Below are 27,713 nucleotides of genomic sequence, written 5' to 3'. Positions count from 1 at the left end.
ATCCCCATGTCACACAAGGGCGGCATTCCGCCTGTGCCAAGGTCGGCCGGGCGGTTCGCGGCCCCGCAGCCGACGCGGGGTAGTGATACGACACTGCTATCAGGGGTTAAGGCGACACGAATCTCACCTCATCCCTCTCGCAGAGGAACATATCGCTTCGATCGGTTGTCGCGATGAGGCTCAGAAGCACCGAGGAGCTCATTCTCTTGATTCAGGGGATTGCCCTGACGGCTGGAGCGTACGCCGACGATGCCCAGAAGCCCCTAACTTCGCGGACCTGCCTTCCGGCACTAGAGTATGCGCCGGAAATCGGTACCCGGCGCTGTTTTGACGACACACCGAACTTGAAAGCCTTCATCAACAGCGTGTCGCTCACTCGACACAACACGGTTGAGTCATGCGCCAGGCTGTGTGGTCAGGCTGGGTACTCGCTGGCAGGGATCAAATACGATAGGTGAGGAAGTCGTGCTCATCGGCGCGGTTGATTGAGTTACTGATTCAATACAGGGGAGGCCTGTGTGTCTGTGGGAATGAGATCAACATCAAGGGATCCCAAATCAGCGACGCGCAAAGTACATGTGATGCATCTGGAACTGTTTGTACAGAGTCGCTGATACCATGCGACGAAGAAAATATGTAAGTTCCCCAAATCTAGGAAACATCCTTTACTGGCATTTCAAAGCTAACAACGGATAGGATCGAGGTTTACGAGATTATTAACCCCATAACCGATGAGAAAGCCCCAGGAAACTTCCCGGAATGCACTCGAGATCCGCTCTGCTCCAATGACGTTTGCGATGAGTCGCTCTCTGACAAACAGAGGGCGACAGCATTGGTCGCTGAACTCACCATCTGGGAGAAGCTCGACAACCTGGTAAATGAAGCACCAGGTATTCCAAGGCTCCGGGTCCCACCCTATGAATGGTGGAGCGAGGGACTTCACGGCGTGGCAAGATCACCAGGGACGAAGTTTACCTCCAAAGGAAATTTCAGTTACGCGACTTCCTTCCCTCAACCGATTCTTCTTGGCTCTGCATTTGATGATGAGCTAGTGCGGGCCGTGGGAGAGGTTGTGAGCAGGGAGGCCAGAGCCTTCAGCAACGCTGGCAGGTCTGGGCTTGATCTCTACGTGAGTAACCGATGATCACGATGTCATTAGTCCCTGAACTTACTGACGAACTTAGTCTCCGAACATCAACGCCTTCAAAGATCCCCGATGGGGTCGTGGCCAAGAGACTCCTGGCGAGGATACCTTCCATCTGCAGAAGTATGTCTCAGCCATGCTTTCAGGCCTGGAAGGAGATGATCCCGATAAAAAACTCATAGCAACCTGCAAGCATTACGCAGCCAACGACTTCGAGAACTACAGAGGTGTAGACCGTTCCGGTTTCGACGCCATCATCAGCACTCAAGACTTGTCGGAATACTACCTTCCACCTTTCAAGACGTGTGCCGTCGAGAAGAACGTCGGATCCTTCATGTGCAGCTATAACGGCATCAACGGTACGCCTCTTTGTGCGAACAGCTACCTCATCGAGGACATCTTACGGAAGCACTGGGGATGGAACGGGGATGCGCAGTATGTCTCCACAGACTGTGACTGTGTCGCACTGATGGTATCGTACCACCATTATGCCCCTGACTTGGGGCATGCCGCAGCATGGTCGATGAAAGCAGGCACGGATCTTGAATGCAACGCTTTCCCCGGATCAGAGGCTCTTCAGTCTGCTTGGAACCAGTCGCTCATTTCCGAGAAGGACGTGGATAAGGCACTGACGCGGATGTATACATCTCTCGTGTCGGTCGGCCTGTTTGACTCGGACAGGAAAGACCCGTTGCGCTCTCTAGGCTGGGACGAGGTCAACACCAAAGAGGCGCAAGATCTTGCGTATCGGGCAGCCGTCGAAGGCGCTGTTCTTCTGAAGAATGATGGAATTTTGCCTCTGTCTCCTGATTCCTCGAAGAAGTATGCCCTCATCGGGCCATGGGTTAGCGCGACAACGCAAATGCAAGGAAACTACTTCGGTCCTGCTCCATACCTCATCTCTCCACGCAAGGCCGCCAAGGACCTTGGCCTGGATTTCACTTACTTCCTTGGATCGAGGATGAACAAGTCCGACTCATCATTCGCACAGGCTATCAAGGCAGCTCAAGCCGCGGATGTCGTCATTTACATGGGTGGCGTAGACAACACCCTGGAGCAAGAGACTCTCGACCGACAGACTCTGGCGTGGCCTGAGCCTCAACTTCAGCTCCTTCGTGCCCTCTCAGAAGTGGGGAAGCCGCTCGTTGTTCTTCAATTTGGAGGCGGGCAGGTTGACGACACAGAGCTTCTTGCGAACGACTCCGTGAACGCGATTCTCTGGGGCGGGTACCCTGGTCAATCAGGCGGAAAGGCGATTCTGGACATCGTCTTCGGTCGCGCGGCGCCTGCTGGTCGTCTCTCCGTCACGCAGTACCCGGCATCATACAATGATGCTGTTCCAGCCACCGATATGAACCTCAGACCTGGACCTGGCAACTCTGGTCTTGGGCGCACCTACAGGTGGTACACTGGAGAAACGCCGGTCCCTTACGGGTTTGGTTTGCACTACACAAACTTCAGTGTGGATATGAAGCCAGCGTCGAACGTCCATAATATTGATATTGCTCAAATGGCCGCAGAAGCAAACGACGATGCCGCTTCTGAAATTCCCTCCTGGCAGCGTGGCCTGGAAAGGCGCATGGTCACCATTACCGTCTCCGCCAAGAACGAGGGAAATGTGATTTCAGACTATGTTGCGCTCGTGTTCCTACGATCGGAGGCCGGTCCGAAGCCATGGCCTCAGAAGACTCTGGTCGGATACACGCGTCTTCGCAATATCAAGCCTGGCGAGGAGAGGGAGGAGGACGTTGTCATCAAGATGGAGCAGCTCGTCCGAGTCGATGAAGTGGGAAACCGGGTGCTATATGAAGGCCTCTATTCTCTGTTTCTAGATGTCGACGACAAGGCACCGAACGTAATCACGATCTTTGGGGATCCATGGGTCATTGAGGAGTTTCCTCAGCCGAAGGAAGATGCGAACGTACGAGATGAACATGTCAACCTGGAACTTTGAAGGAGCTGATGGTGCTTAAGGAACACGTAGGATGTCAGAATAGGAACATTGACGAACGAATGGCTCGATAAGCTAAGAGTTGGACATCTCCTTGGAACGAGCCGCCGCTGCCATGATGGCGCTTGTGTATGCTGACCTGACCCCCAACCTCTCCAGCTCCAATAGTGCCCTAATTGAACAACCTCCGGGGGATGCGATCTTCTCCCGCAATACGCTCGGATGGTTTCCAGCAGGAACCAACTTCATCATACCGATTGCGCTGGTGAAAGCCATATCCTGCGCCTCCGGCCGCTTCACCCCTTCAGCGACAGCTGCATCTAGGAGGCCATCGACAGCCAAAAGCAGAAGTGATCCAGCACATCCGACAAGAACTGCAGAGATATCAAATGAGCTTTCCGGTATGAAGCGGCTTTGGCCGACTTGGTTGAAGATCCACGTTGCGATCTCCTTGTTGGCGTCCGTAAGTGTATCGAAGTCTGCCGTGCACAGGCTCAAGGCCTCACGAATCTTGGCGGCCATGTTGGGCATTACCCGGACAGCCTGGAAGGGTGCCTGGTTATCGGATGAACCTTTCTCGCCGACTGCCAGACGGGCAAGCTCTTTAGTGGAGATTCCAGCCATGATGCTGATGACTAGTTTGCCTCGAAGAGCCTCCTTGACTCCCTGAGCTGCGAAGACCTCACTTCTCTTGACGGGCTTTGTAGCTATGATAATCACATCTGCGTCTCGCATAGCAGCTTCATTGTCCTTTTGCAGAAATACCTTCAGTCGCGCCGAGGAATCAGACAACTCCTCCTCGACGCGACGTTTTGAGGCCTCGGTGCCGACTGTGGCAATAATCCGGTTTATGGTGTGGCTTTGCTTGTCCAAGGGGTCCAGTATGCCTTTTGCAATTGCGGTACCAAGGTTGCCTGTAGATTTGCGTGTTAGAAACTGGCATCGAGTTGTGTGACGGGGTATGGGAAAACTGACCGCAGCCGATGACCGCAACGTTGAGTGGAGTGTTGTTTGCCATGATGCTTGTTTCTCAGGTATATGGCACGTTTACATGCAGCGAAGGCGCTTCAAGGAGCAAATGAAAGAATGTTGTTCTCTCGGAAGACGTAGAATCAGCTATGAAGCTACTTTCATTGTTACTTTTGATAGAATGAGGTTACCGGCCCGAGTATTTGGCTGTGGGTCATCTCGGCCCGGAGAAGACCACCCCCACGGTCATCTCCCACGGATCATGTATCTCTCTCGGCCCTAGATGAGAGCTGTTAACTGTAAATTCATTACAATTAGATAATTTGAAAGCTCCAAGACCTTTTCAGAAGCAGAGCAGGCAAGCAATAACCCCAATGGGGAAAGCGATCGTTCGTGTTTTTTCACCGGACCCCATCCCCACTATCCCCGGATTCAGTAATGTAAGTCGTGTAAAGTTTGTTTCTGTTAGGTAAAATATTCAAATGCAAAAGAGCTTAAGAGCGTGAGCCTATCTTATCTGAAAAGTTATAAGCTACAGGGTCCAAAGAGGTCGCCCATTGTTACAGCTGGAAAGATAAGCCGACGTCTCTCATTAGCGTATGGTACCCTTCGAAACCCAAGTGATTTCTTTCGTATATGTCCTCTTGCTAGTTTAATCCGCCTTGTTATCTTCTAAGTTGCTGGTCCGGTAACAGGGGCTGTCGGTCCGAGTTTTGTGGCATCATGGTACTATTCAGACAAGTTTTTCAAATCTACAAAAGGATGCTGATGGTGAGACCTGATAATTCATGCTTCAAATTACCAGTGCTTATCGAAACATTCGTCAAGTAATACCAACATGAAAGCTCTTGACGTCAACGGAAACACCACGAAAGAGGGCCATGACCTAAGCACTGTCGAATCGCAAGCAAATGGACAACTCTTCGAGGACGTCTTTAGCAACGAAAATGGTGAGGTCAACTTTCGAGGCGTATCCTGGCAGGCTGCGGCTGTCCTTGTCGCAAAATTCCAGATCGGCCTCGGGGCTCTCAGCCTCCCACGAACCTTTCATGTCCTCGGGTTCTTTCCCGGCATTCTCTGTTTCCTTGTCTTAGCCATGATATCAACCATCGCCGGCTACCTGTGCGGCAACGCAAGACAATATTACCCACACATGCACAGCATAGCAGATGCCAGCGAGCTCCTCTTCGGAAAAGGGGCTAGAGAGGTAGTGGGGTTCATCTACTACCTCTACTTGGCCATGACGGCTGGAGCAGGTTTGCTCACGACCTCGGTTGCGTTCAACGCCCTATCCGACCATGGAGCTTGTACGACTGTCTTCGTTGGCGTTACCTCCATCGCCGCCTTTTTGATCGGCACTGGCTTTCGAGGTCTTCAAAAGGTCGCCTGGATCAGTTGGGTGGGAGTCGCGGTCATCTTCATCGCCATATGGACAACAGCTATAACCTGCCTCACTCAAAGTCGTCCAGCCGCCGGTCCAGCAAGCGGGCCCATCGATCTCGATGTCCGCGCGTTTCCGAAGACGACCTTTCCCGAGGCGATGACGGCGATCTCCAATCAGCTGTTTGCAGTGGGCGCCTCGGCAACATTCTTTTCCATTTCGGCAGAAATGAAGCACCCGGAAAAGTTTACGCGGGCACTCATCTGCGGTCAGGCCTTCATCGTGGCGACCTGTATTGCAATCGCAACCATTGTATACGCCAAGGTTGGGCAGTACCTTGCGAGCCCGGCGTTGGGATCAGCTGGACCCCTTATCAAAAAGGTGTCATATGGCATCGCGCTACCGGGGCTGCTTGTGACTGCGATTTTGTACAGTCATATTGCGGCCAAGTATTGCTTTGTGAGGTTCTTGCGGGGCACAAGACACCTACAGGTAAACACTGTCAAGCACTGGGTTGCATGGGTAGGATCGATGTTGGTGACTGTGGTATTCGGGTTCGTTATTGTTGGCGTGGTGCCTTTCTTTAGCGATTTCTTGAGTTTGGTAGGAGCGCTGGTCAACCCCATTTTTACGAATGTTGTTCCTGGGTTCATGCTGTTATTCTATGTCGCGCGGAAGCCGGTAAAGGTCACAGACACACTAGCCATATTGAGACGCGAGCAGAGCGCCGCGCCTCAGCAGCAGCACTGGCTTGTGGAGGCCATGGCTGCATGTAGGAAAGGGGAATGGAAAGATGCCGCGATGGTAGCTGTGGGAGCTTTTATGATTCTATCTGGAGCTTTCATCATTGTTGGAGGTACTTACTCGACAATCCTTAGCATCAAGAAGTCATACGACGACGGTCTCATCGGAGGTGTCTTCTCCTGTGCGGACAACTCCACTTAAGATGCGAAATGTCAAAGGATGGCACCATCTTGCAATCATCTTCAAGCTTTTACTATCAATTACATGTTACCGCTTCAATCATAGCTTCTCTCGGCTGCCATTGGAGGTGCATCCCAAAAGAAACTCGTGTCCATCAAGTTGGCGAAGCTTTGCATGTGCAATGCCTGCTCCGGCTCGCTAGTGAATCCGAGCAAGGCGTTGTTTATGTCCGTGTTTTGGTTAAAGACATCCATTCCCCCAGCTAAGACATGAGCTGCCTGAAGTTCCGTCTCTTCGAGGAGCATTTGATCTCCATCAAGGCCTAGATGCTGAACGTCTGACCCCATGTGACCCTGTAGAGTCGGGGAACACTGTGGAGTCATTGGCTGCAACAAATTTGCTAGTGACTCCAAGTATGCCGCGTGCAGGTTCACCATATCCTGCGGCGATCGTACCATGTCCTTGACATGCCGATTAATGTCTTTTATGAGACCAACGGCGGTTCTTTGGAATGATGGACCAAGGATACCGTCGCATGGCAGGCACAACAGCAGACATAAGAAGAGTGCCGCATTTGGTGCAAGAAGGGTTACAGCATCTGGTGACCGACGAAGATCGTCTGTTGGAAACTTCAGAAGTTGACGCAGTGTTCCCAAGGCGCCATGAACACTGTTCGCCAGACCAGGCGTGTCAGTTGAAAGCCCCTCTCCCATGGCAGGGAAACCAAGACTTGAAGCTGGCGCTGAAGGCAGCTCAGAGGACCGAGAATCTTTGGTCACTGAAGTCATGAGGACCTGTCTCAAAATTAATGACGAAATATTGAGCCTGACACTCTGTTCCCAAACCCCGACAAGGGCCGAAAGATGGTCCTGACCAGAGTAAAGCAGTCTCTGGTCGAGCGATAGATCATCGTTCTGATGCAGCCTGCCTTTTCCATCAAAATGAGGTTGCCAAGTCAATTTCCATCTGTTCAGTTCAGAGTCCAAGAGGTCAGAGAGGCATGGAAGCATGGTTGAGGATGCCTTAGGAATCATAACGCGTATCTTGGATTGAATACGTCGCAGATCCGCGCTGCAACAAGCAACGAAATCAAGCGGCAGTGAATGCGGCATCTTTAACCAGGTCTGAAGGTCAAGAAGACGAGGGGAATCTTCCTCGTCTCCGAGGTTGAGTGAGGCCCTCCTCATGAAGAACATACTTTGCTGTTTATCCTGTCGAAACAGGGCAAGCCAAGCCCGTCTGCGCCTGGCGGTTTGCTGGGCACTCCCATTGCTCTGCTCCAAGTCTAGATCGTGGAGTATTTGGAAAGCGTAGCCGCTATGAAGATATGAAATGTCGTCGTCTTCATCTTTCCAGCAGACGAGTAGATAGAATGCCTGCATGGTCTCGACAGACCTGTCTCCTTCAGCAAACGTGCGGACAGCCAGGTTGCGAGCCAGGCTGCACAGTCGGGTTTGAAGAAAGGGGTCCGTTTTGAGGGACAGATCTCCGTCTTGATAGTTGGCAAACTTGGAGGAACAAAACAGCACTGTGGCAAACAGTAGATGGCTCCTTCGTCTAACATCGTTGTGCGTGTCGAAGTGGGGATCTAAGACGTATTCCCATTTTGCATTCATCTCGGTCATGAAATGTTCGAACAGTGCTATAGATGCCGGCTCACTCAGGATCCCATTATCGATTGGATCCGTGATAGTCTGTCCGAGACTCATGCAGGCCGAGTAGGTGGGCATCTTTACCGGAGGACCAGCCTGGCCGATAGTTGCCTGCCCAGGCCCACCCACTTTTAGCGGAGTGAGAAGCCATGAAAGCTTCAACGACGGCTGAGATGGCTGGCTGGCTTGTCCTTGGAAATTTCGCCTGCCAGATTCTCCAGGATCATTACTTGCACCGAAAGGTGGTCTGTCGCCCGATGTGATGAAGCTGAAAGGTGCCCCTCTCTTGCCCTTGAGAGTCGCCAGCGTCGCAATGATTCTCGCACGTATCTCCGCAGTAATGGGAGGTTGAGGCCCGGCATCAAGATGAGGGGCATCATGGCTTAACGGCGTCGGAGGGGCGGGTGACGCATGCGACGACGGCGTGGGCTGGATGACATCCTCTCGGGCCTCGTCCTGCGGAGATACGAATACGCGTGGCCGTGGAGAAGACTCGCGCTGTCGGGGCTGGGGATATGGCTGGGCTCTGATTCTGGCTCTTTTCGGCTGAGTGAAGACACAGTCGCTGCCATTGGATATGCAGCGATCGCATCGGTCCGGCCGTCGGGATATCAGGCATCGGACCTTGGCTGCGCGGCACTTGAGACATGCGCTGAGATTGTGTTAGCTCTCTGCTTTGAGCCGGGTGATGGCGGCACTTACACGGGGGCGCGGTGTAAATCAGACGGAGTCGCGGTTGATGGGGCCATTTTTGCTGGTGAGATGGAGACGTTGCTGTGCGAAGAGTACGGTGTTGTGTGACAGCGTCGGCCCGGCCGACGGGGGGACTGAGGGGTAGTATTCATAGGTACGAGCAATCGGGGGTTGAACCCGACCCCGGGATCGCATCCCCGATAGCCCCCGCCCCCGCATGGAGCTCGGGCCGGGGATTGACTGTCATTCAAGAAGACTATCTAAAACCTCCCACCGACGAATGCGCCTGAACAATGTCGATAACTTGGGAAAATGATCTTCGACTAATTTCCTTCAAAGTATTCTCAACCTAAATCTAACTTTCAAAATGACCGGTCGTTTGGCAGGAAAGATTGCTCTCGTCTCCGGCTCTACTCAGGGCTTTGGGAGAGGGATCCTGGAGACTTTCGTCAAGGAGGGCGCGCTGGTTCTGGGATTGGACTTGCAGGCCACTGACGGTCCGGTTGATGGATACTCTGAGAGCCAAGCTTATCAGATCAAGGCGAACGTGGCCGAAGAAGCAAGCTGGAAAAAGGCAGTAAGTTACTTTCTCTCGTCGCGGCCACGTCTGATCGATGTTGATGAATTTCGTGCCAGCTCGAAACTTCAATTCAACGCTTCGGCAAGGCGCCCTCTATCGTCGTCCACAACGCTGGCTGGAGCTACCCCAACAAATCGAGCATCGACGTGACCCTCGAAGAGTTTAACCGCGCCTTCGAGGTAAACGTCAAGAGCATCTTCCTCGCCTCCAAGATCCTCATCCCCGAGATGAAAAAGAACGGGCCCGGCTCGACCATCGTCATCTCCAGCGAAAACGCGATCCGGCCCGGCGCACTACAGACGTGGTATAACGCCACCAAGGCCGGCGTGTCATCGGCGACCAAGTCCATGGCGCTGGAGTTCGCCCGGGATCAGCTGCGGTTCAACACGATCTGCCCGACGTCGGGCAACACGCCGCTCCTCAACAAGTTTGCGGGCATTGCGGACGGCCCTGTGCCGGCGGAGATTATCAAGGCCAAGTGTGAGGCGATCCCAATTGGGCGTCTCGTGGAGCCCTCTGATGTGGCTAATGTGGCTCTCTTCCTTGCTGAGCCGGCCAGCTCGATTATCAGTGGTGTGGAGATTCTCGTTGATGGAGCTCGTTGTGTTTAAACGGTGACTTGCGATTATTTCTGCGGACTTGTCATATTGGAGGATAGGACATCGTATCGATTAGCACATAGTTTAACCAAGATGTCATTGTGTTAAGATCACAAGCGTTGCCTCCGTCTTCATCATCCATAAATTGGCCCCAGGACGCCGAAAGGTCTCAGGGCCTTCGACTTGTCCGCGTTTTAGTCATATCATATAGCCCGATGCTTGAGTGACTGTACCCTGGAAAATGATGCGGAAACTTGTGTCCCAATCGGCCGAGGTAAATGGTTGTCGAGCCCCTCACCAGTGACGCTCTCGGGCCGTAACGCATTGGGAATAAAGACATACCAGATGTCGTCTCGTCCACATTCAAGCTTATTCTCAATGGACTCAGTGACAGCCGGCCGGCTGCTGCACCGCCGGTCCTGCCTCTCCGATGCCGAGGGGTGCCGATCTACCCCGCTGATTCGCCCACCCTCCAACCGGCCCGAGCAGTGGTTTACAAGCTGACGATATTAAGGCACGTCGGATTGCAAAAAGCTTGATGAAATGCCACTGTAGACTTTCCAGACTGTTTGAAGCTTTCCTACAGTTTCGTTCTGCTGAACCACAATGTCACTATCAAGATATCCAGAGCCGGCCAACACCGACGGGGTGAGTTCCAACCTATCGCATCAGCGCATCTACACCACTGACAGCTGGAGCGAAAGTTCTCCTATGCCCCCGGTTCAGAGGAGCGCAAGCTTCTGAAAGCTGCCCTTGCCGAGGCCGAAAAAACGACCTTTGAAATCCCCAGCATCATAAACGGCGAACGCCTCTATACCGGCCGGAAGAGTGCGCAGAAGAACCCCTGGAACCACCATGGCGCCCCACTAGCGGAGTATCACGAAGTCGACCGAGGGACCATCAAGAAGAGCGCCATCCCCGGTGCCCTTGAGGCGCGCCGCAAATGGGCCAACATGCCCTTCAGCAACCGCGCCGCCATCTACAAACGCGCCGCAAAGCTCGTCGAGACCAAGTACAGGTGGAAGCTCATGGCGGCCACGATGCTCGGCCAAGGCAAGACGTGCGGGCAGGCGGAAGGCGACTGCATCGCCGAAGTCATCGACACGCTCAACTTCCACGTCTACTACTGCCACCAGCTGTACCAGCAGCAGCCGCTCAAACAGTCCGACTCTGCGTACAACAGCCTCGATTACCGGCCACTGGAGGGGTTCGTGCTCGCGGTTTCGCCGTTCAACTTCACCGCGCTGGGGGCGCACATCGCCTTCACCCCCGCCATTCTCGGGAACGTCGTGCTTTGGAAGCCGTCGCCTATGGCTGTGCTGTCGAATTACATCCTGTATCAGGTCTTGGAGGAAGCCGGGCTGCCCAAGGGGGTGGTCCAGTTCCTTCCCACGGCAGATCCTGCAGTTGTGGTCGAGCCCGCGCTCGCGAGCCCCCATTTCTCTGGGCTTCATTACACGGGATCCTCGGCGGTTCTGAAGAACTTGTTCGCGCAGATTGGGACAAACACACAAGTCTACAAGACCTTCCCGCGGATCGTGGGCGAGAGCGGCGGCAAGAACTTCCACCTCGTCCACAACTCGTGTCGAGAAGACGTCGACTGGATTGCTTCCGCTGCAGTCCGCTCGGCCTTCGAGTTCCAAGGACAAAAATGCAGCGCGCTGTCCCGTCTGTATGTTCCCCAGTCGATGTGGGAGCAGGGTGATCTCAAGGCGGCGTTGCTCAGAGAGGCGGCCAAGATGACGCATGGCGACGACGTCAAGCAACTCCATCACCCACTTGGGCCGATAGTTTCCGAGGCAGCTTTCGAACGATTCGGTGAGTTCCTGGAGAATGCCCAGAAGGATGGTCATCAGCTCCTCTTTGGAGGCAAGCGGGACGGCAGCAAAGGCCTCTTCATTCAACCGGCTATCCTGGAGGCCAACCAGAACGACAATACCGCCACGTCTGATCTACTCACGCGGGAGCTCTTCGGGCCGTTGTTTGCTGTGCTAACTTACAACGATTCACTGCCGAGCAGTCTTGAGGACGTTTGCGACCTCATCGACTCCACGAGTGAGTACGGCTTGGCGGGGTCTTTCTTCTCGCGCGACAGAGAGGCCATCGGGATTGCGAATGAGAGGTTGAGGGACTCGGTGGGCATGTTCTGCATCAATGACAAGTGCACTGGGGCAGTCATCGGGGCGCATCCGTTTGGAGGCGCAAGATCCAGCGGGACGAATGACAAGGCGAACTCGGTCAATGTTCTTCTTCGCTTCTCAAGCATCCGGACTGTAAAAGACTCTTTCGAGAGTTCGAGCAGCACCCTTAGCGCTTGCCATATCGCGGAGTGAGTTGCCAAGGTTGATTTAGAAGCAGGCTTTGTCTTGTAGGATTCATTACCATTCTGGAAATCTGCCTCGTATGGAACAACGTGTCAGACGTGCTGCTTGCCTGCATCTCTTCCTGCCGCGCATTAGTCATCCGCGACGTGAAGGTGCAAGACGGCGTGCTCATTGGCTAATTGGTGCAGGCACCACCAGGCAGCAGCTGTAGGGCCTGGAACGGCATGGTGACTAATCGTACTGAGTGAGGTAAGCAAGTCCGAGGATTGTGGTCTGAGCTTCCTTCCATATCGCCTGCGGCAGCCATACAAATTGGCACGGTGCTCAGCGTTCGTCAAGAGAAGACATGACATACAAGTTTGTTAGATTCTTTCGTCGCTAGTATTCTTGTCGCTAGTATTCTTTCCAAAAGTTCATTGAAGAGAAGAAAACAGAATGGAGACTTCTTTGCCGTCTCGTACCAAGGTAAGTGCCGCCTGACACTCCTTCCATGCCTTTGCGGTATCGATGCCGACTTACACCGATAGGCCCAAACGGCAAGCACCAAACGGGACCAACACCCAACGAAACCCAAACAACCGAGCCCAGGACCAGCTTCGACATCGAGACCTACAACGAAACTCGACGTCTTCGTCATCGGAAGCGGCGAAAACTCCGAGCTAGGTCTTGGCCCCCGGCATACACAAGCGCCGCGCCCACGCCTCAACCGCCTGCTCGATGCCGACTCTTTGGGGGTCGTACAAGTTGCAGTTGGCGGTATGCATTGTGTTGCACTTACCCACAACGGCAAGGTGTTGACCTGGGGCGTCAACGATGACGGTGCCCTAGGACGCGTGAAGCCTACCTCCAAGTCCGAAGCGGAGGCCGAAGAGGACGAGGAGGATATCCTGGACCCGTTCGAGAGTACTCCCGAAGCCGTCCACTTTGAAGAGGAGATCGATGTTGTGCAAGTTGCAGCGACGAACAGCGCAGGGTTTGCGTTGACGGCTGCAGGAAAAGTGTACGGATGGGGAAGCTTTGCCGTAAGTTGCATCGCCCGTTTTTTGAGTACTCCATGCTAACCACGCGCAGGGCGGAGATGGCAACTTTGGCTTCCTCCATGAGAAGCCACCCAAGACGACGGAGCGATTGCCAGTGTTGATCCCAGGGCTCACGGATATCAAAAAGCTCGCGGGCGGATCAGATCATATCCTTGCTCTCACCAACGACGGAAATGTCTTCGCATGGGGGTCCGGGGAGCAGAATGAGCTGGGACGGCGCATCTTGGCACGCCGGCGCTTCGAGACCCTCGTCCCTCAGCGCGTCGGTCTTCCCAAGAACAAGACGGCCAAGATCTTTGCCGGGTCGCATCACAGCTTCGCCATCGACACGACCGGCAAGGTTTGGGGATTCGGATTGAACAACTTTGGCCAGTGTGGAATCTCGACACGCGAGGACACCGGGTTCACGACTGTCATCTCGCCGACAGTCATCAAGAGCCTCGAGGGATACAAGATCCGCCACATCGGATGTGGACTGCACCACACCGTTGCTTGCACCGAGGAAGGCGAAGTGCTGGTCTGGGGTCGAGCCGACGACGGCCAGATGGGCATGCCGCTCGAGACGCTGCCCGAAGACCACATCATATTCGATTCGAGGGACCGCCCTCGGGTGCTGAACGTCCCAGCCGTCGTTCCCGGTAAGTATTCCCTATCCAGTGACAGCCCCGACAAGACTGACCTCGGCTGGGCAGACCTCAAGGCTGTGTTCGTTGCAGCAGGCATCGATAATTGCTACACCATTTCAAAAGAAGGTGAAATGCATGCTTGGGGATTTTCAGCGAGCTACAACACGGGTCTTGCCACGACGGACACCGTGAAGACACCAACGCTGGTCCGTAGTAAGCAGCTAGGAGAGAAGAAGCTCAATTTCATTGATGCCGGCGGCCAATTTGCCGTCGCAACCAGCCCTCGGCTGTAATGCGCTCTGCTCTGCCCTGTTCACACGATGAGGAAGTTGAGGTCAGAGGACTTGAGCTTCTGCACCCAGCTCCTTTCTGTCTGCGTGCTGGGGTCGAGGGACTCTTCCAAACTCCAGATGGTCTGCAAGGTGTCCATGGCAGTCGTGATGAAACCCCACGGTGTCGCGACCATGAGCCTCTTGAGCCGATAGAGTGCCCATGCTCGTCTGTCGGGATTGGACGCACCTGCGCCGGCAATGAATGTCGGCCAGCAAGTCGCCTTGAAGTTGGGATCTTCGTCGGATATGGAGGAAAGATGGTAGTAGAGCTCCGAATCCAGCTCGTCGCGGCTGACTGACACGAGCTTTGATATCGCCGGAACACTGTGCAAGATGTACAAGCTGGCGGCGATACGATGGGCAGAACCGGCGTGTATGCGGCTCTCGACTGGGATCTGCTGGAAGTAGGAAATGTTCCGCTGCTCGTACGCCCAATTCTCAATGTCAAAGGCCAAAGCTTTCTCTAGCAGCTGCGCGCCAGCCTGTGCAGTAGAGTCAAGGTCATCTGCCTCTGTTGTTGACAGCTGGGAGGCGTCGAGGAGAATTTGCAAAATGTCAGGCGGACAACACAGATAGCTGTTGGCGGCGGCCCTTCCAAGGATAGAGGACGCCTGCACAGACTGGTAGTAGGACTTGGCAGCGGTAGGCGGGGACGTGTTGAAAGCCGAAGCCAAGATGTAATATCTTTGGTTGAACAGGATTAGCTTAGATAATTCATTACCAAATATGGGACACATCACATAGCATCACACGACATTAATGACATGAGAAACTCACATGAAGCAATCAGACATGACATAGTCCCTCAAGGCCTCATCGGCCGAGCCTACCGGCGGCAGGAAGGCCATGATGCGGCCGGCGCCTTCGAGATGGGGCTTCCAGCCCGACTGCCCGCTCTCGATCAACTCGACGTTGACGAAGAAGAGCACGGCCGCGAGCACGACGTCGCCGCTGACGCCGCCGCTGCTGCCGATGCTCTGGATGGCAGACGACAGCAGACGGAGAGCCTTGTGCTTGGCGATGAGGGCGTCGTTCAGGGCCTGGCGGGCGTTGAGGTCGGCCACCGGGTCCGAGGAGACGGCGCGGGAGAGGTTGGACATGTGGGCGGCCGAGGCGGCGACGATGATGTGCTGCAGCAGGGGGTGCGCCCTCGTCAGCGGGACGAGGGAGCGGAAGGGGTTACGGTCTGGGACGTCCCAGGAGACGAGATCCCTGCAGACGCGGGTGGTGACTAGGCCGAGACGGTTAGCTTGCCTACTCTATTCGGACGCGTCCTACCGAGAGGTTGGTTCCGCGGTGGGAGGAGGAGGAGGAGATGGGGTGTGAGATGTACAATATGAGAGGTAGTGGCGGTAGTGATGCTCCACATCCTGGAAGAGAGGGTCGACGAGGGTCCATGGGGCCGACTGGGTCCCGGGGCGGACGGCGGCGGCGGAGACGACGAGGGCGCTGCTGGACTCTGGCTCGGTGGACGACGAGGATGCCGCCGGCGGGAGGTCTGGATGCTGGGTTCCGGAGGAGGACGAGGAGGAGGCTGCCGGATCGGCGAGTTGGAGGGATGACGAGTGAGACTCGGGCCCCGGGGCGGAGGAGAAGGTGATTGTGGCCTTGCCGGCGAGCTTCCCGCGGCTCGCGACGCCCTCTGTCCAGCGGAAGAGCTTGCCGTAGCCCAGACACTCCTGGCCGGCCGCGGTGCACTTGTGGCAGTGGGGGTAGGAACGGTCACAGCGGAGGCGGCGGCGGCGGCAGTTGTGACATGGTTTTGTCGGGGCATTCAGCATGTCGATGCGGGCCATTGCAGCTAGCAAGCCAGACAGACGCGCGGGCTATCAAGGTGCGCGTTTGTCCTTTGTGCGTGTCTTGTCTGGGTCTGGGCGCGCGCGCGTGCGTGCGGGCGTCCCAAGCTGCAGGTTCCTCTTGGGCCTGCAACAGCCTATGGGAGAGATATCAAGATGTGAGTAGATTGGTATTGTGGTGGTAATGATAACGTAACAAGGGCGGCAGGGCCAGTGACGCGGACGTTGTGAGGCAGTGTGAAGCAACGAGATGGGAAGGAAGCTATGGGCAGACGTTGGGATGACCGGGTTGTGGTTGGGTTGGCGCAGATACTGCCTCGATTGAGAAAAGAAGCATCAAGACATGCATGACAGATTTGAGGCGAAATCCAAGATTGGTAATCCGGGGGGCCCAGACTGGTACAGTAGGGGTAGCCAAGGTGTGGGAATATGGATTCCGGAGCGAGTGAGTGGCTGCCCGTTTGTCAGAAGATATGAGACGACTGATCTGATTAGATTGGGCAGAACCTAAGGGTTTCGCGTCACTCGCAGGGCGTAAGGTGCTGTGCGGTATGTGGAATCGTTGGAAAACGGGATGAAGGTGCGGTGCGGTGCAGTTGGATGGCGGATCGATAGAGTGACGGCGAGCAGACGCTTGGTTCGGCGGCCGATGACACCGCATCGGCGGAAAAGAGCGCGGGGCACGTCCTGCTGGCCCCGGCCGAGTGCCAGTTGCGCTAGTCCCAGAATGGAAGTCCAGCAGCACAGCGTGCATATGGACCCCACTCTTTCTTCTCGAAGGTAAGGTTGAGCAAGATGACGCACGGTCCAAGTCTTGGATTCCAACGATTCGTTGCAGTCACCTTTTTCTTTCCTCTTGACACTCTTTTTCTGGCGAATCAGACACCAGGAAAGAAGGAGCTAGGCCCAGTTCGGCAGTTGAGCAGCCCCACCAGTCCAGCCAACAGCCAAACAAAGAGGCGCATCCTCCATTGTCTGCCACCACCCTCTGAAGTTTCCGCGTTTCCATGATTCCATCGGATGTTTCCAAAGCGAACGCTCTCGAACGTCCATGAGGACCAGAAAAGAAGACCCTGGCGTCACAGCCCGGCAGGTGCCAGATTGCCCCGGATCTCTCTAGTTGTGTCATCGAGGCTGTCATATCCAGCACCATGACGCCCAAAAGAGGCAAAATATGCGATAAACTGGCTCTCATCGCGTAAGCATATCCGTGTGTCCTCGATTACCACTCCATCGTCACAGATTCCACACAACGCTGGGCTATCCCGTCTGCCCGTGTTTCCAAGCAAACATATCTGAACTCTCTTACACGTGCCGCCTCCAACACTACTTTCAGGTTGACAGATGACGCCCTTCGCCCAGAACGGAAGCCAAGGCGCAAACTATGCCCACCCAGCAGCAGCAGCAAGCAAGCAGCCACCGCCGTCGTGCCTCACGAGGCTCTACTATCTGCGCAATCTCGCAGTCTCCGGAGACCGCTTTGTTGGTGGCCTAGGATCCCGTCGCCCCCAGTCCCCATCCGGCCCGTGTGTTGGGGCGGGTTCCAAGCCGTGGCCCGTTGGTCGCGAATCCTCTTTGTTCTCCACATCGATGGCGACCGATTAGAAATTCTTTGCATCAGTGACTCGGGACCTCGATGGCCTGCTGCCAGCCTGCCCAATATTTAGCCATTGCATGGTCCCGTAATGGGTTCTGCTCTTCTTGTAATGGATGCGACTTTGACTCTTTTCATGCTGTCAAGAAAACTGTACACATACATGACATAACCTAATCATCGTTCCCCAATTGCACTTGCAATCACGTCACTAGATTAGACGACATACATAACCGACCCGTAACTACATAGCCGAACAGACGAACCCCCTCTTCCGGTGTGAAAGTCCCGATGGCCCGGCACAACGATACCGAGCGGGATGCCACCGGCCCCGGCGACCGCAGAAGCGCAACCTCGTTCGACGTCGAGCTTCTCGGCCGACAGCGCCCGGCCGTCTTCAAGTCCCAATGGTCCGAGATCGGCTTTTGTTTCTCCCTGCTGGGATCCATGTTGATGGCGGTAAGTCTCTTCCCATCACGGTGGTTCCAACCACGCCCGCTCGGGCTAGATCTAGATTCTGACGATCCCGCGGTAGGAGTACTTCGTCAGTGGTTTCCACATCATCTTGCCTCCACTCGCCAAGGAGCTCAACATCCCGGCCGCCTCGCAGACATGGCCCTCGAGCGTCTTCTCGCTCGTCACCGGCGCCTTCCTGCTGCCGCTCGGCAGGCTGGGTGACATGTACGGCGGGTACTTTGTCTTCAACATCGGCCTGGCCTGGTTCTTCGTGTGGTGCCTCATCGCCGCCTTCAGCAACAACTACCTCATGTTGATCTTCTGCCGAGCCCTCCAGGGTCTCGGCTCCGCCGCGTACCTCCCGGCCGGCATCATGCTCCTTGGCAAGATCTACCGTCCCGGCCCGCGCAAGAACCTTGTCTTTGCGCTGTACGGCGCCTTCGCCCCCATCGGCTTCTTCTTCGGTATCCTCATCGGCGGCGTCTCGGGCCAGTTCCTCAACTGGCGTGCGTACTTCTGGCTCGGCAGCATCGTGCTCGGCATCATTACCGCCGTGTCGTTCCTGACTATCCCCAACGACCTGCGTGAGAAGCGCCAGGAGATTAGCATGGACTGGTGGGGCGTTGCGACCATCGTGCCTGGTCTGCTGCTGCTGGTGTACGCCATCACGGACAGCTCGCACGCGCCTCAGGGATGGGCCAGCCCTCAGATCATCGTGACCTTGGTTCTGGGAGTGGCTTTCCTCGTCGGAGCGTGGTACGTCGAGGCCAAGGTGGCGTCGAACCCTCTGCTCCCCGCCGACCTGTTCGCCCCCAAGTCCATGAAGACGCTAGCCTTCGCCCTCTTCTTCGCGTACGGCACCTTCGGCCTCTTCCTCTTCTACTCCAGCTTCTACATCGAGACCGTGCTGCACATGTCGCCGCTGCTGACCGCCGTCTGGTACGTCCCCATGATCCTCGGCGGCCTCGTCATCGGCACCGTCGGCGGCTTCACGCTGCACCTCCTGCCGGGCCGCGTGCTGCTCGCCATCTCGGGCACGGGCAACCTGCTCAGCGTGCTGCTCTTCGCCATCATGCCCGACAACCCCAACTACTGGGCCTACGTCTTCCCGTCCATGATCTGCGGCACCATCGGCATCGACATCACCTACACCGTCAGCAACGTCTTCATCACGACGAACCTGCCCGCGTACAGGCAGGGCACCGCGGGCGCGCTGATCAACAGCCTGCTGTTCCTCGGCATCTCCTTCTTCCTCGGCATCGGCGACGTCGCCGTCGGCCAGACGAGCCACCTGGGCACGAAGCAGAGCTACAAGACGGCCTTCTGGCTGGCCGTCGGCGTCGCGGGCGTCGCGCTGGCGCTGTACGCGTTCGTCCAGATCGGGCAGGCGAAGAGCGACCTGACGATGGAGGAGCGCGCGCAGATCGAGGAGGAGGCTCGCCAGTCTCAGTTCATCGACGTGCCGGGTGCTGGTCATGCTGGGGACGACGCCGTCGCGGAAGGACAAGAAACATCGTGGACGATGACCGACACCGATGCGGAGAAATCGAAGCCGCGTGGTGCGCCGGAGGGACAGATTCCGGCGAGATGAGCGACGCTGCCGCCGCGGAAGAGATGCATGAACTAGACGAAGTAATTTCATTCGAGGCTGTGGAGAATATGGACACACATCTCGACACCAAGTAACGAGTCACAACTTACAGCCACGGCCTGTCTAACAGCAACCCTGCGGCAAGCTTGCTTCTTTGAGGCTGTGATCGGCCGTCACGAGAACAAGACGTGTGAGCAGCGGTGAGGAGAGGAAGTCAGGCGAACCCGCATCGACAACGGGCGTCGAGAAATTTCCCACCCATCAACAATGGCGAAAACGAGATGTGGACGATGACGAATCCCCGGGGAGACCATCTGCCCGCTGGCCGTATCCCACATACGCATGGCGCCCTCTGCGGCCCTCGTCTCCATGTCTGCCTGCCGTTCCTGGATTTCGAATTCCGCCCTCTGGTGGAGACCTGAGTGTCGCAGCCAGGCCCCGTCATCCTTGAGGTTCGTGATCTCAATATCCAATATTCCAAAATTATTGCAAAAGGGTGGCGCCCGTTGGGGATGGGTTGGAGTTGGTGGGTTCTTGGCGCCCAGGAACGTGCAGCCTGCCATTCGGGAGGATGCTTGGATGGCTTGGCGGGACCTTGTGGCCCAGCTTTTTTTTTTTTCTTCTTTGTCCCCTTCACAATCTACACGCAGGATTGGCACGCTGGGCTGTCAAAAAGAGGGCCAAGAGCTGATCAGCTCCAACGTGTCTTGGCCCTTGGGAACCCAGGGTGGTTCGAAACCGCCCAGCCCACCGAGATATCCGTCTTGGCATCGCGGCTTGGCACCTCGATCATTCAACGACAGTCGTTGAAAAGCAGCCAAAACGTCGGTGTTGAAGGGTGCTCGAGTTGGCGATGGTATCACACTGCATTTTGGGGCTCAGAAAGAGAGAGGGTGTGGTGTGTCGTGGATGTGGGGTCCAGTAGGAGCCGACGGGAGCGTGAGGTTAATTGCGCACGTTAGTTTTTCCGCCGAATGGCAATACGTTGTACACGTATAGCACGGCGGCTAGAGCACGTTTGTGCAGGGCGGCGCATGGAAACGGATATGAAGTGGTTGGGGGCATAATATGATAATGAAAGAATTAAGAGGGGCACGTTCCAATACCTTAGCTTAGTCGCCAGATGCACAATTTGGATGTTTCATGAATCACACACAAACCAAGCTTCTTCTGCAAAGAATACCTCGGCGATTGAGAAATGCCCGACAGTCGTAGGGATTGGTGGGCAAATTTGCTCGCTCAACATGTACGGAGAATGCGGACGTGGTCATGTGTGTTCGCCGATGTCCCCAAAAGAAGAGCCAAGGAGGCAACCGAGCATAATCAGATCACGTCGGCCGTCCAATGTTCCCCTGGATAGTGGAGTGAGGTATCGAAGGGTGTGGGTGGGCTGAGACCGAGGGAGAGGACATCATATGGGCGCTCTCCCGTCGTAAGGAGGACCGCCGTCAGGGAACATCTCTCGGATACGTACCGACGACAAAAAAACCTTCTACTCGAGGCGAGACGTTCTAGCTCCTGTTACAGCATTAACGGGCGTCCTAAGATCATCAAGGTTGAGCGCTACGGGATTAAGCTATGGTAGGCGCCGGCAATGGGATGACATGCTTCGTCTTTCCCCAGAAACAGGACGCAGGGAAAAAGACAAAGGACAAGACCTTAATGTGCCGACTTCCATATTAACCAAGAGAAAGAGGGTGGTGCCAAATGTTGCCCAACCTGCCAGCCTGCCAAGTACCTTTTCCCGCCAAGTGAAATCGAGTTTCGAGACTGCGCTGGTCGTTGGTACCAAATGGCGGTCGCGTCGTGCCTGACAATATGCGATTCGCCTCCTAATTTCCGACCCTGCAAATTCATAGCCAATATTTCGTGTAACGCCGCCAATGAGCAGTGTCTTCGCTTTCCGAGGTCGGTCGGGCGAGGAGAGGTACCTGGGAAACAGCCGAGCAGAGACATATACAATATACAATGTACACAGCACCAGGTACCTCACACGCGGAGCAGGGTCCTGGACTCAATTGACAGCTCCTCAGCTGGGAGCAAAAAGTATCGGAGCCGGGACTGCGGAGGCAGGCTCCGTGCTCCCCGATACGGATACAGCAGCTGTCGTCCAAATTCTCGTTAGTGTGCACCCAGAAAGAAGGGTCGTTAGGTCCGGCAGTTGTCGGTTTTCTTTTGGGACATGTTTTCACCGAGTTGGCGCAGGCGGAGAATGTGTGAAAATTCTCCTGAAATCCCGTAAGTCTCCACCTCAACTCCACGATTTCGTCGTCGTCGTCGGCCGCTGCATGCAGAGGCTTGGGCAGACAAAAGGAGAAGCAGGCCCGAATATGCTCGTGTAGGTACTCGTGTACCGTAGCCGCCGAGTCTGTTGGCATGTCGGCGTGTTGGCATGTTGGCTGACATCTGGGCGGCGGTGGTGGTGCGCGGGTGACATCTGCAATCAATCCCGCATCGAGGCGCATACTGGTGCGACAACCTGAAGCTGAATCTCCACGGAGAAGGAAGCAAGATGCCCACATCTCTCGGACTAGAGAAATCACAGCAATGAAAGCAGCGCAATGCGTTCAAAGGGCAGCGTCTATTCGCTGTGCCTCTCTAGTCTCTACACAGAACGGGTACCAAAGGCAGCACGACTCGCCACAAGTCGATGTTAGTGACGGAGAAAATACCTTATCTGAGACAGATCCTTGCCCCCACAACTCTACCTGATTTTAAATTTAATATACGCCGGGAGCATGGGCCCCACCCGTCCATTCCCGTTCGGTGCCCTGGCCCCCGACCCTCGACCGTTCCAACCCGGACCATCGCCCGGAACCTCCTCCGAACAGGGACGGCCACCAACGCAAACGGCCACAACCAAAAGACCCAACTTCCCGATTCTGCTAGACTGGAGCCCCAGGGCCAGTTAGACGACGGCGTAGCACTCGATATTGGTAACCGACAGCTATTTCTGTACGGACACTCTGGTGTTGGACCCCGCGGTAAGTGGGAGCGAGTCGCCTTGAGAACCCCGGTGAAGTCGAGTTGGTTTTCGGCCCAAGTACGCAATAATGCAATATGGCTTTGTTCCCCTTCTCGGTCTTCCAGTCCGCACAATATTTGCACTATTGGCTCGCTGCTAATAACGCCCTGTCGTCTAGAACAGCCCAGGGGCCGGGGAGGCTTCAGGTAGCGAATTCGCCTTCATCCGATGTGACTCGTGAGGCTCCAGTCGCCGTCATGAATCCATGATACCTCCACCCGTGGTGCTGGGCCTTTCCCCGAGCCGCCCCCTATTGCCGCTTGACAGCGAGCAGAAAAAAAAAACCTTTTTCGTCAAAAGAGACCCTTGCTCAGCCCATCTCGAACCCATGCGGCCGTTCTTTGGGATGGGTAGGAAACCCCATGTCTCTGTGCCATCCCATCACTCATCCCCTGACTTCATTTCGCACCCACTTCCATGATCCCCCCCTGGTCCGTTTCCAAACGTCAACTCGCTCTTACTGGCTTAGCCTGCCTGATCAATATCGACAAACACCTCCTGGCCTCGTTTCCCCTAAACAAACGAACCACCACTCCCTCGTACCACATGCCCGTCCACTCCATCCCGAGCCAGCATCCTCATTCGTGCGATTCAGCCAGATCGGGGCCCGGGAACCGCTTCGTTCCCACCGTGCCATTCACAAGCACGTCCTTTCCCTTCACAACCTCCGCTTTCCATGGTGTCTGGGTGCATGCACAACCCATTCTTCTCACCGTGACGCCATGTCGTGTACCACCATCATCTCAATGTGATGTGCAAGTCTGTCTTGGCATCCCCTTCGAATCCCTTCCCCGCCAAGGATCACCATCATTTGCCCGCCCTGTCCAGGCCCAAGACGTACGCAAGTGCCAAGACAGCGTTGCATTTGCGCAGATGGCCCCAAAGAGCCTCCTCTCGGTATGATTCCGCTTGGCACCACCATGATCCCGGGCCAAGACCCAAGGAGAGCACGCGTACGCAAGCAAGGCGCTGGCCAAGCAGACGCCCTCCCTTCGTTGCAGACAGAGAGAGAGAGCGGGTGTGTGTACCCAAGCTTCTACAGAAGAGGTCTTGGCTCTTGGCACGAGAAGCTTAGCCAAGAGCTCCCTTGCGTGTTGATGGCGACGGATACTTAAGAGCCTCGTCCCATCCGACTTCATAGCTGTCTTTCTCTTGCTCTCCATCCCGCTTCACTTCTTCAGTCTTTCAGCTCTCGCGCTCTTTGCATTCATTCCCTACCTCAAACAACTCTCACTGCATACCTTCGTTCGACGTAGACCGTCAACACATTCTTTTTTCTTACGAAAACCACCAACCACAAATCAGCCAAACCACCAAGCTCGAAACAGTCAAGATGAAGTTCTCCGGCATCGCCTCTTCCCTGGCCCTCCTGGCTTCCGTTGCCAGCGCCACCCCCACCCCTACCGTCCGTGACGGCGCCGCCGTCGACCCCCGCACCGTCGGCAAGCGTGCTGCCATCACCGACGCTTGCGATGTTGGCTACGGTGCCGGCACCACCGGTGGCTCCGGCGGTACCACCACCACCGTCTCCACCCTGGCCCAGTTCACCGCTGCCGCCACCTCTGACGAGAAGGCCGTCATCGTCGTTAAGGGCGCCATCACCGGTGCCACCAAGGTCAAGGTCGGCTCCAACAAGTCCATCATTGGTGCCGCCGGCTCCTCCCTGACCGGTGTCGGTCTGTACATCAACAAGCAGGAGAACGTCATCATCCGCAACATGAAGCTCTCCAAGGTCCTCGCCGACAACGGTGACGCCATCGGCATCCAGGCCTCCTCCAAGGTCTGGGTTGACCACTGCGACCTGTCCTCCGACAAGGACAACGGCAAGGACTACTACGATGGTCTGCTCGACATCACCCACGCCTCCATGGCCGTGACTGTCTCCAACACTTACATCCACGACCACTACAAGGGCTCCCTCGTCGGCCACTCCGACTCCAACTCTGCTGAGGACACCGGCAAGCTCTACGTCACCTACGCCAACAACCACTGGTCCAACGTCGGCTCCCGCAACCCCTCCGTCCGCTTCGGTAACGTCCACATCTTCAACAACTACGCCGAGAAGCTCGAGACCTCTGGTGTCAACACCCGCATGGGCGCCCAGCTCCTCATCGAGTCCTCCGTCTTCTCCGACACCAAGAAGGCCATCACCTTCCTCGACTCCAAGAGCACCGGCTACGCTGTTGTCAACGACGTCGACCTCGGTGGCTCCACCAACGACGCCCCCAAGGGTACCTTCACCAAGCCCGACTACAGCTACACCCTCCTCGGCTCCTCCAAGGTCAAGGCTGCCGTCGTCGGCACCGCTGGCCAGACCCTCACCTTCTAAGTGGTTTAGTGAGAGAAGAAACCCTGCAGTGGGTAATGAGAAGAGCGCTTTTGCTGCCTTCCGTCGTGGCGGCCTTTTTTCTTCCGGCCGCCCGCGGTTGCAGAGTACTGAGAAGTACACAATTCATGTAAATACTTTCAAAGGCATCAGGAGCTCGTAAGCTCCTGGTTCTGTGAATATAGTTGCCGGTTTCAACGCACAATCATCTGTCCCAATCTCAAGTGAAAGTGAAAGTAAATGTCTAGTCTATTGCATGCCACGGAAAACCAACTAAGCGGCTGCCCGTGAGCTAATTCAGGGGAGTAAGCCGCCTGCGAATCTCGCGACCGAGTCGAATCCGCTCAGCCATTGCGCCTCCCCTACCCTCAAGAACCGCCTTGTTTTCCGTCGCTCTCCTGGCGAGAAAGGGCAGACACTCGCGCAGGTCGCCATAGCTCATGGACTAATCATGGTGTTAGCGAGTGTCGTGTGGAAAGATAAAGACTCACTTTGACAACCAGCGCGAAGCCTCCCGGTGCCTCGATAGATCCGGTGATCTTGTTTGTGAGGTCGTCCTTCATTCCTAAAAGCAAGCGAGTCAGCACCTTCAACATCTCTCGAGATTCTGATCCTCACCGTATAACTGAGCAAAAGCAATACTTCCCGCCGCCTCTTTCGAAAGCAGGAGCTTTCCATTCTCTTCCTGCCGCTTGGCCAGCCCGTACTTCTCCAGCAATCGGATCCCGAGATCGACGCTGATGGAGTTGTGCGTGGCAAAGACCGCCCCTAATCTGGACGCCCCGGTCTCGCGCACTTGCTCCGCAATAGTCGAGAGCGCCCTCTCCATGCCGTAGTCGTAGCTCGCGTCCGTCTCTTCCTTGGTCGACCATACCGGGCCTGGCCCTTCATGGCCCTCTCTCTCCCATCTCTCTGCCTCGGTCACCATGTACGCCCCCCTAACCTGCTTAAAGAGCAGCTTGTAGCCCTTTTCATCCGCACGCTGGATCTGTTGGTCGAGTAGTTGCGGGTAGCGTCGCAGGTAGGCTTGGAACGAGGCGATGCAGGTCGCTGGACCGCCATCCAAGGCATTGTATTTCTGCATCAGCTCGTCCGTGAGAGCATCAATGACCGGCTGGTACCAGGTCTGTTCCGCGTCAATGACGATGCGCACGTCGTTATCTCGTGCCTTGCCCGCGATGGTCTCCATAGCGGCCCGGAGCCTGAGGAGCTGCTCCCGGTCAGTCTGGGTGACGCCTTTTAGCGCGGCGTCCCAGTCGCCGTCGTGGGGCAGACCTGGATACGGTACATGCTCATCCAAACCTCTTGCGCCTCTTGCGGCCAGAATTGCCTCGGACCCATTGTACAGCGCAACGGGATGAGGCAAAAGGCCGGTGATCTTGATCCTGACCCAGCATCTGTTGTCGCCTCCGGTGGCAGCGGTATCTGGCCAAAACTCCCTGGCGAGTGTCCCCTGCGCCTCGATGGAGGAGAGCACGTGCTGAGTTTGGGCGAGGATCAGGTCGGGATCCTTGCTGGAGCCGTCCAGCTCAGCTTCGATGTTGTAGCCAAGCAGAGTGCCGATATTCTCTTGGCGAAGCGCTTTGATCTTTGGAATACACTCCACAGTCGTTTCTCCGCCAAGGAACTGGTTGAAGAATGTGCCCATGACGAATTTGTGCGTAATGGCGGAGATGATGGGGACCTTGGACATGAAGTTGTAGAGAGACTCGCTTGCGTTGACCCAGGCCGGCCAGGAGCAAAACGCAAATGCACTAATTCACACGGTCAACTCAATTTTCGATCCCGCAAAGGAACAGCCCTCCCCTGGAGCGGGCAACTTACATCCATCCTGAAAAGAGCTTACTTAAAGGCACCGAAGATAGAGCTCTCAGGTCTCGAGGATCATCCGTTGACGTTGAATCAGCCCGCCCCGCCAACATCAGCCCAATGATTCCCACGCCAGCGCCTCCCGCGATGACTCTGATGGTGTTCTTTTGTTTTACTGACGATCTTGTTTGCATCCACCATGTAGGCGGCCGCGTAGATGCTGATGCATTGCTGCTACCGTGTCTAGTGGTCCCCAAGGAGCGCCGAAGTGGAGGAGCGGAAGCACGCCTCGCAGTAGAAAGCATAGTGTATGACAGAATTCGTTTGAAAATGGTCGTATTTCCAACACTTTCAGGTCTTCAAATATTCGCTTTGTGATCTGAGGCAAGGCGAGTGGTCCTTTTTTCAGTCGAGGTCTCGGGCCGGCAGACTACTTTGCAGACTCATGTTGGCATTTGTAACTTCACAACGTGATCACGTCTGCTTCTAGCCGACGGCATCACCTGGCCTTTACTAGTTGCGGCAAGCAAGATTACGAGGTCGCTTTGCCAGAACTCTGGGCAGCTCGGGCCGAGAGAGGGTGCCGATGTTGGAGACACGGAGTGAGTGCCCCACTACGGCCCGAGAATCGTCTTAATGGACATCCGCATCACGGACTAACCATAGACGAGCTACATATTCCGAGATGAAGGTGAGCTTCCTTAAGTCTGATTAAAATACAGATGATAATTTCGATCTACGATGTATCTATACAACATTCCAGCGTCAATTGGGAATTATGCTTGCCATGTAATTTTGCGGGGGTTCCTTGTTTTTCGTCGGAAATCTTGTATGCAAATGATCAGTCTCCTGCAATGTATATGTCATTTTTGCCGCGAAACTGTTCTGCCAGCGCCTCTGG

The 27,713-nt window shown here is 55.5% G+C and overlaps 11 protein-coding genes across 11 annotated transcripts; 7 read left to right on the top strand and 4 right to left on the bottom strand.

Moving 5' to 3' along the window:
• Nucleotides 1-173: 173 nt before the first annotated feature.
• On the top strand, nt 174-3,098 carry GCG54_00011740 (putative exo-1 4-beta-xylosidase bxlB; the record flags this gene model as incomplete). Its single annotated transcript, XM_045411635.1, has 4 exons — nt 174-454; nt 508-636; nt 697-1,129; nt 1,185-3,098. The coding sequence occupies 4 exons, from the start codon at nt 174-176 to the stop codon at nt 3,096-3,098; spliced, it is 2,757 nt and encodes a 918-aa protein (XP_045256872.1).
• Nucleotides 3,099-3,170: 72 nt separating this feature from the next.
• On the bottom strand, nt 3,171-4,113 carry GCG54_00011739 (Pyrroline-5-carboxylate reductase; the record flags this gene model as incomplete). Its single annotated transcript, XM_045411634.1, has 2 exons — nt 3,171-4,009; nt 4,071-4,113. 2 exons carry the CDS (start codon nt 4,111-4,113, stop codon nt 3,171-3,173), a joined length of 882 nt encoding a protein of 293 aa, XP_045256871.1.
• Nucleotides 4,114-4,902: 789 nt separating this feature from the next.
• Nucleotides 4,903-6,390, top strand: GCG54_00011738 (N amino acid transport system protein; the record flags this gene model as incomplete). Its single annotated transcript, XM_045411633.1, has 1 exon — nt 4,903-6,390. The coding sequence occupies one exon, from the start codon at nt 4,903-4,905 to the stop codon at nt 6,388-6,390; it is 1,488 nt and encodes a 495-aa protein (XP_045256870.1).
• Nucleotides 6,391-6,464: 74 nt separating this feature from the next.
• On the bottom strand, nt 6,465-8,770 carry GCG54_00011737 (uncharacterized protein; the record flags this gene model as incomplete). The annotated part of the gene is made up of 2 exons (XM_045411632.1): nt 6,465-8,673; nt 8,724-8,770. 2 exons carry the CDS (start codon nt 8,768-8,770, stop codon nt 6,465-6,467), a joined length of 2,256 nt encoding a protein of 751 aa, XP_045256869.1.
• Nucleotides 8,771-9,081: 311 nt separating this feature from the next.
• On the top strand, nt 9,082-9,905 carry GCG54_00011736 (putative oxidoreductase YxbG; the record flags this gene model as incomplete). Its single annotated transcript, XM_045411631.1, has 2 exons — nt 9,082-9,291; nt 9,351-9,905. 2 exons carry the CDS (start codon nt 9,082-9,084, stop codon nt 9,903-9,905), a joined length of 765 nt encoding a protein of 254 aa, XP_045256868.1.
• A 594-nt stretch (nt 9,906-10,499) lies between these two features.
• On the top strand, nt 10,500-12,226 carry GCG54_00011735 (Delta-1-pyrroline-5-carboxylate dehydrogenase; the record flags this gene model as incomplete). Its single annotated transcript, XM_045411630.1, has 2 exons — nt 10,500-10,541; nt 10,586-12,226. The coding sequence occupies 2 exons, from the start codon at nt 10,500-10,502 to the stop codon at nt 12,224-12,226; spliced, it is 1,683 nt and encodes a 560-aa protein (XP_045256867.1).
• A 426-nt stretch (nt 12,227-12,652) lies between these two features.
• GCG54_00011734 (Protein pim1) lies at nt 12,653-14,176 on the top strand (the record flags this gene model as incomplete). Its single annotated transcript, XM_045411629.1, has 3 exons — nt 12,653-12,682; nt 12,745-13,239; nt 13,289-14,176. 3 exons carry the CDS (start codon nt 12,653-12,655, stop codon nt 14,174-14,176), a joined length of 1,413 nt encoding a protein of 470 aa, XP_045256866.1.
• Nucleotides 14,177-14,196: 20 nt separating this feature from the next.
• On the bottom strand, nt 14,197-16,011 carry GCG54_00011733 (Acriflavine sensitivity control protein acr-2; the record flags this gene model as incomplete). The annotated part of the gene is made up of 3 exons (XM_045411628.1): nt 14,197-14,899; nt 14,993-15,427; nt 15,494-16,011. 3 exons carry the CDS (start codon nt 16,009-16,011, stop codon nt 14,197-14,199), a joined length of 1,656 nt encoding a protein of 551 aa, XP_045256865.1.
• Nucleotides 16,012-17,896: 1,885 nt separating this feature from the next.
• On the top strand, nt 17,897-19,652 carry GCG54_00011732 (Drug resistance protein; the record flags this gene model as incomplete). Its single annotated transcript, XM_045411627.1, has 2 exons — nt 17,897-18,064; nt 18,141-19,652. The coding sequence occupies 2 exons, from the start codon at nt 17,897-17,899 to the stop codon at nt 19,650-19,652; spliced, it is 1,680 nt and encodes a 559-aa protein (XP_045256864.1).
• Nucleotides 19,653-24,010: 4,358 nt separating this feature from the next.
• On the top strand, nt 24,011-25,006 carry GCG54_00011731 (Pectate lyase B; the record flags this gene model as incomplete). The annotated part of the gene is made up of 1 exon (XM_045411626.1): nt 24,011-25,006. The coding sequence occupies one exon, from the start codon at nt 24,011-24,013 to the stop codon at nt 25,004-25,006; it is 996 nt and encodes a 331-aa protein (XP_045256863.1).
• Nucleotides 25,007-25,295: 289 nt separating this feature from the next.
• GCG54_00011730 (Proline dehydrogenase 1) lies at nt 25,296-27,117 on the bottom strand (the record flags this gene model as incomplete). The annotated part of the gene is made up of 4 exons (XM_045411625.1): nt 25,296-25,448; nt 25,495-25,568; nt 25,622-26,757; nt 26,828-27,117. 4 exons carry the CDS (start codon nt 27,115-27,117, stop codon nt 25,296-25,298), a joined length of 1,653 nt encoding a protein of 550 aa, XP_045256862.1.
• Nucleotides 27,118-27,713: the final 596 nt, after the last annotated feature.

The sequence above is a fragment of the Colletotrichum gloeosporioides genome (assembly GCF_011800055.1).
Source record: "Colletotrichum gloeosporioides strain Lc1 chromosome Unknown consensus_110, whole genome shotgun sequence".
NCBI lineage: Eukaryota > Fungi > Ascomycota > Sordariomycetes > Glomerellales > Glomerellaceae > Colletotrichum > Colletotrichum gloeosporioides.
The sequence above is the reverse complement of the archived record's forward strand: the minus strand, read 5'-3'. Positions and strand labels throughout refer to the sequence as shown.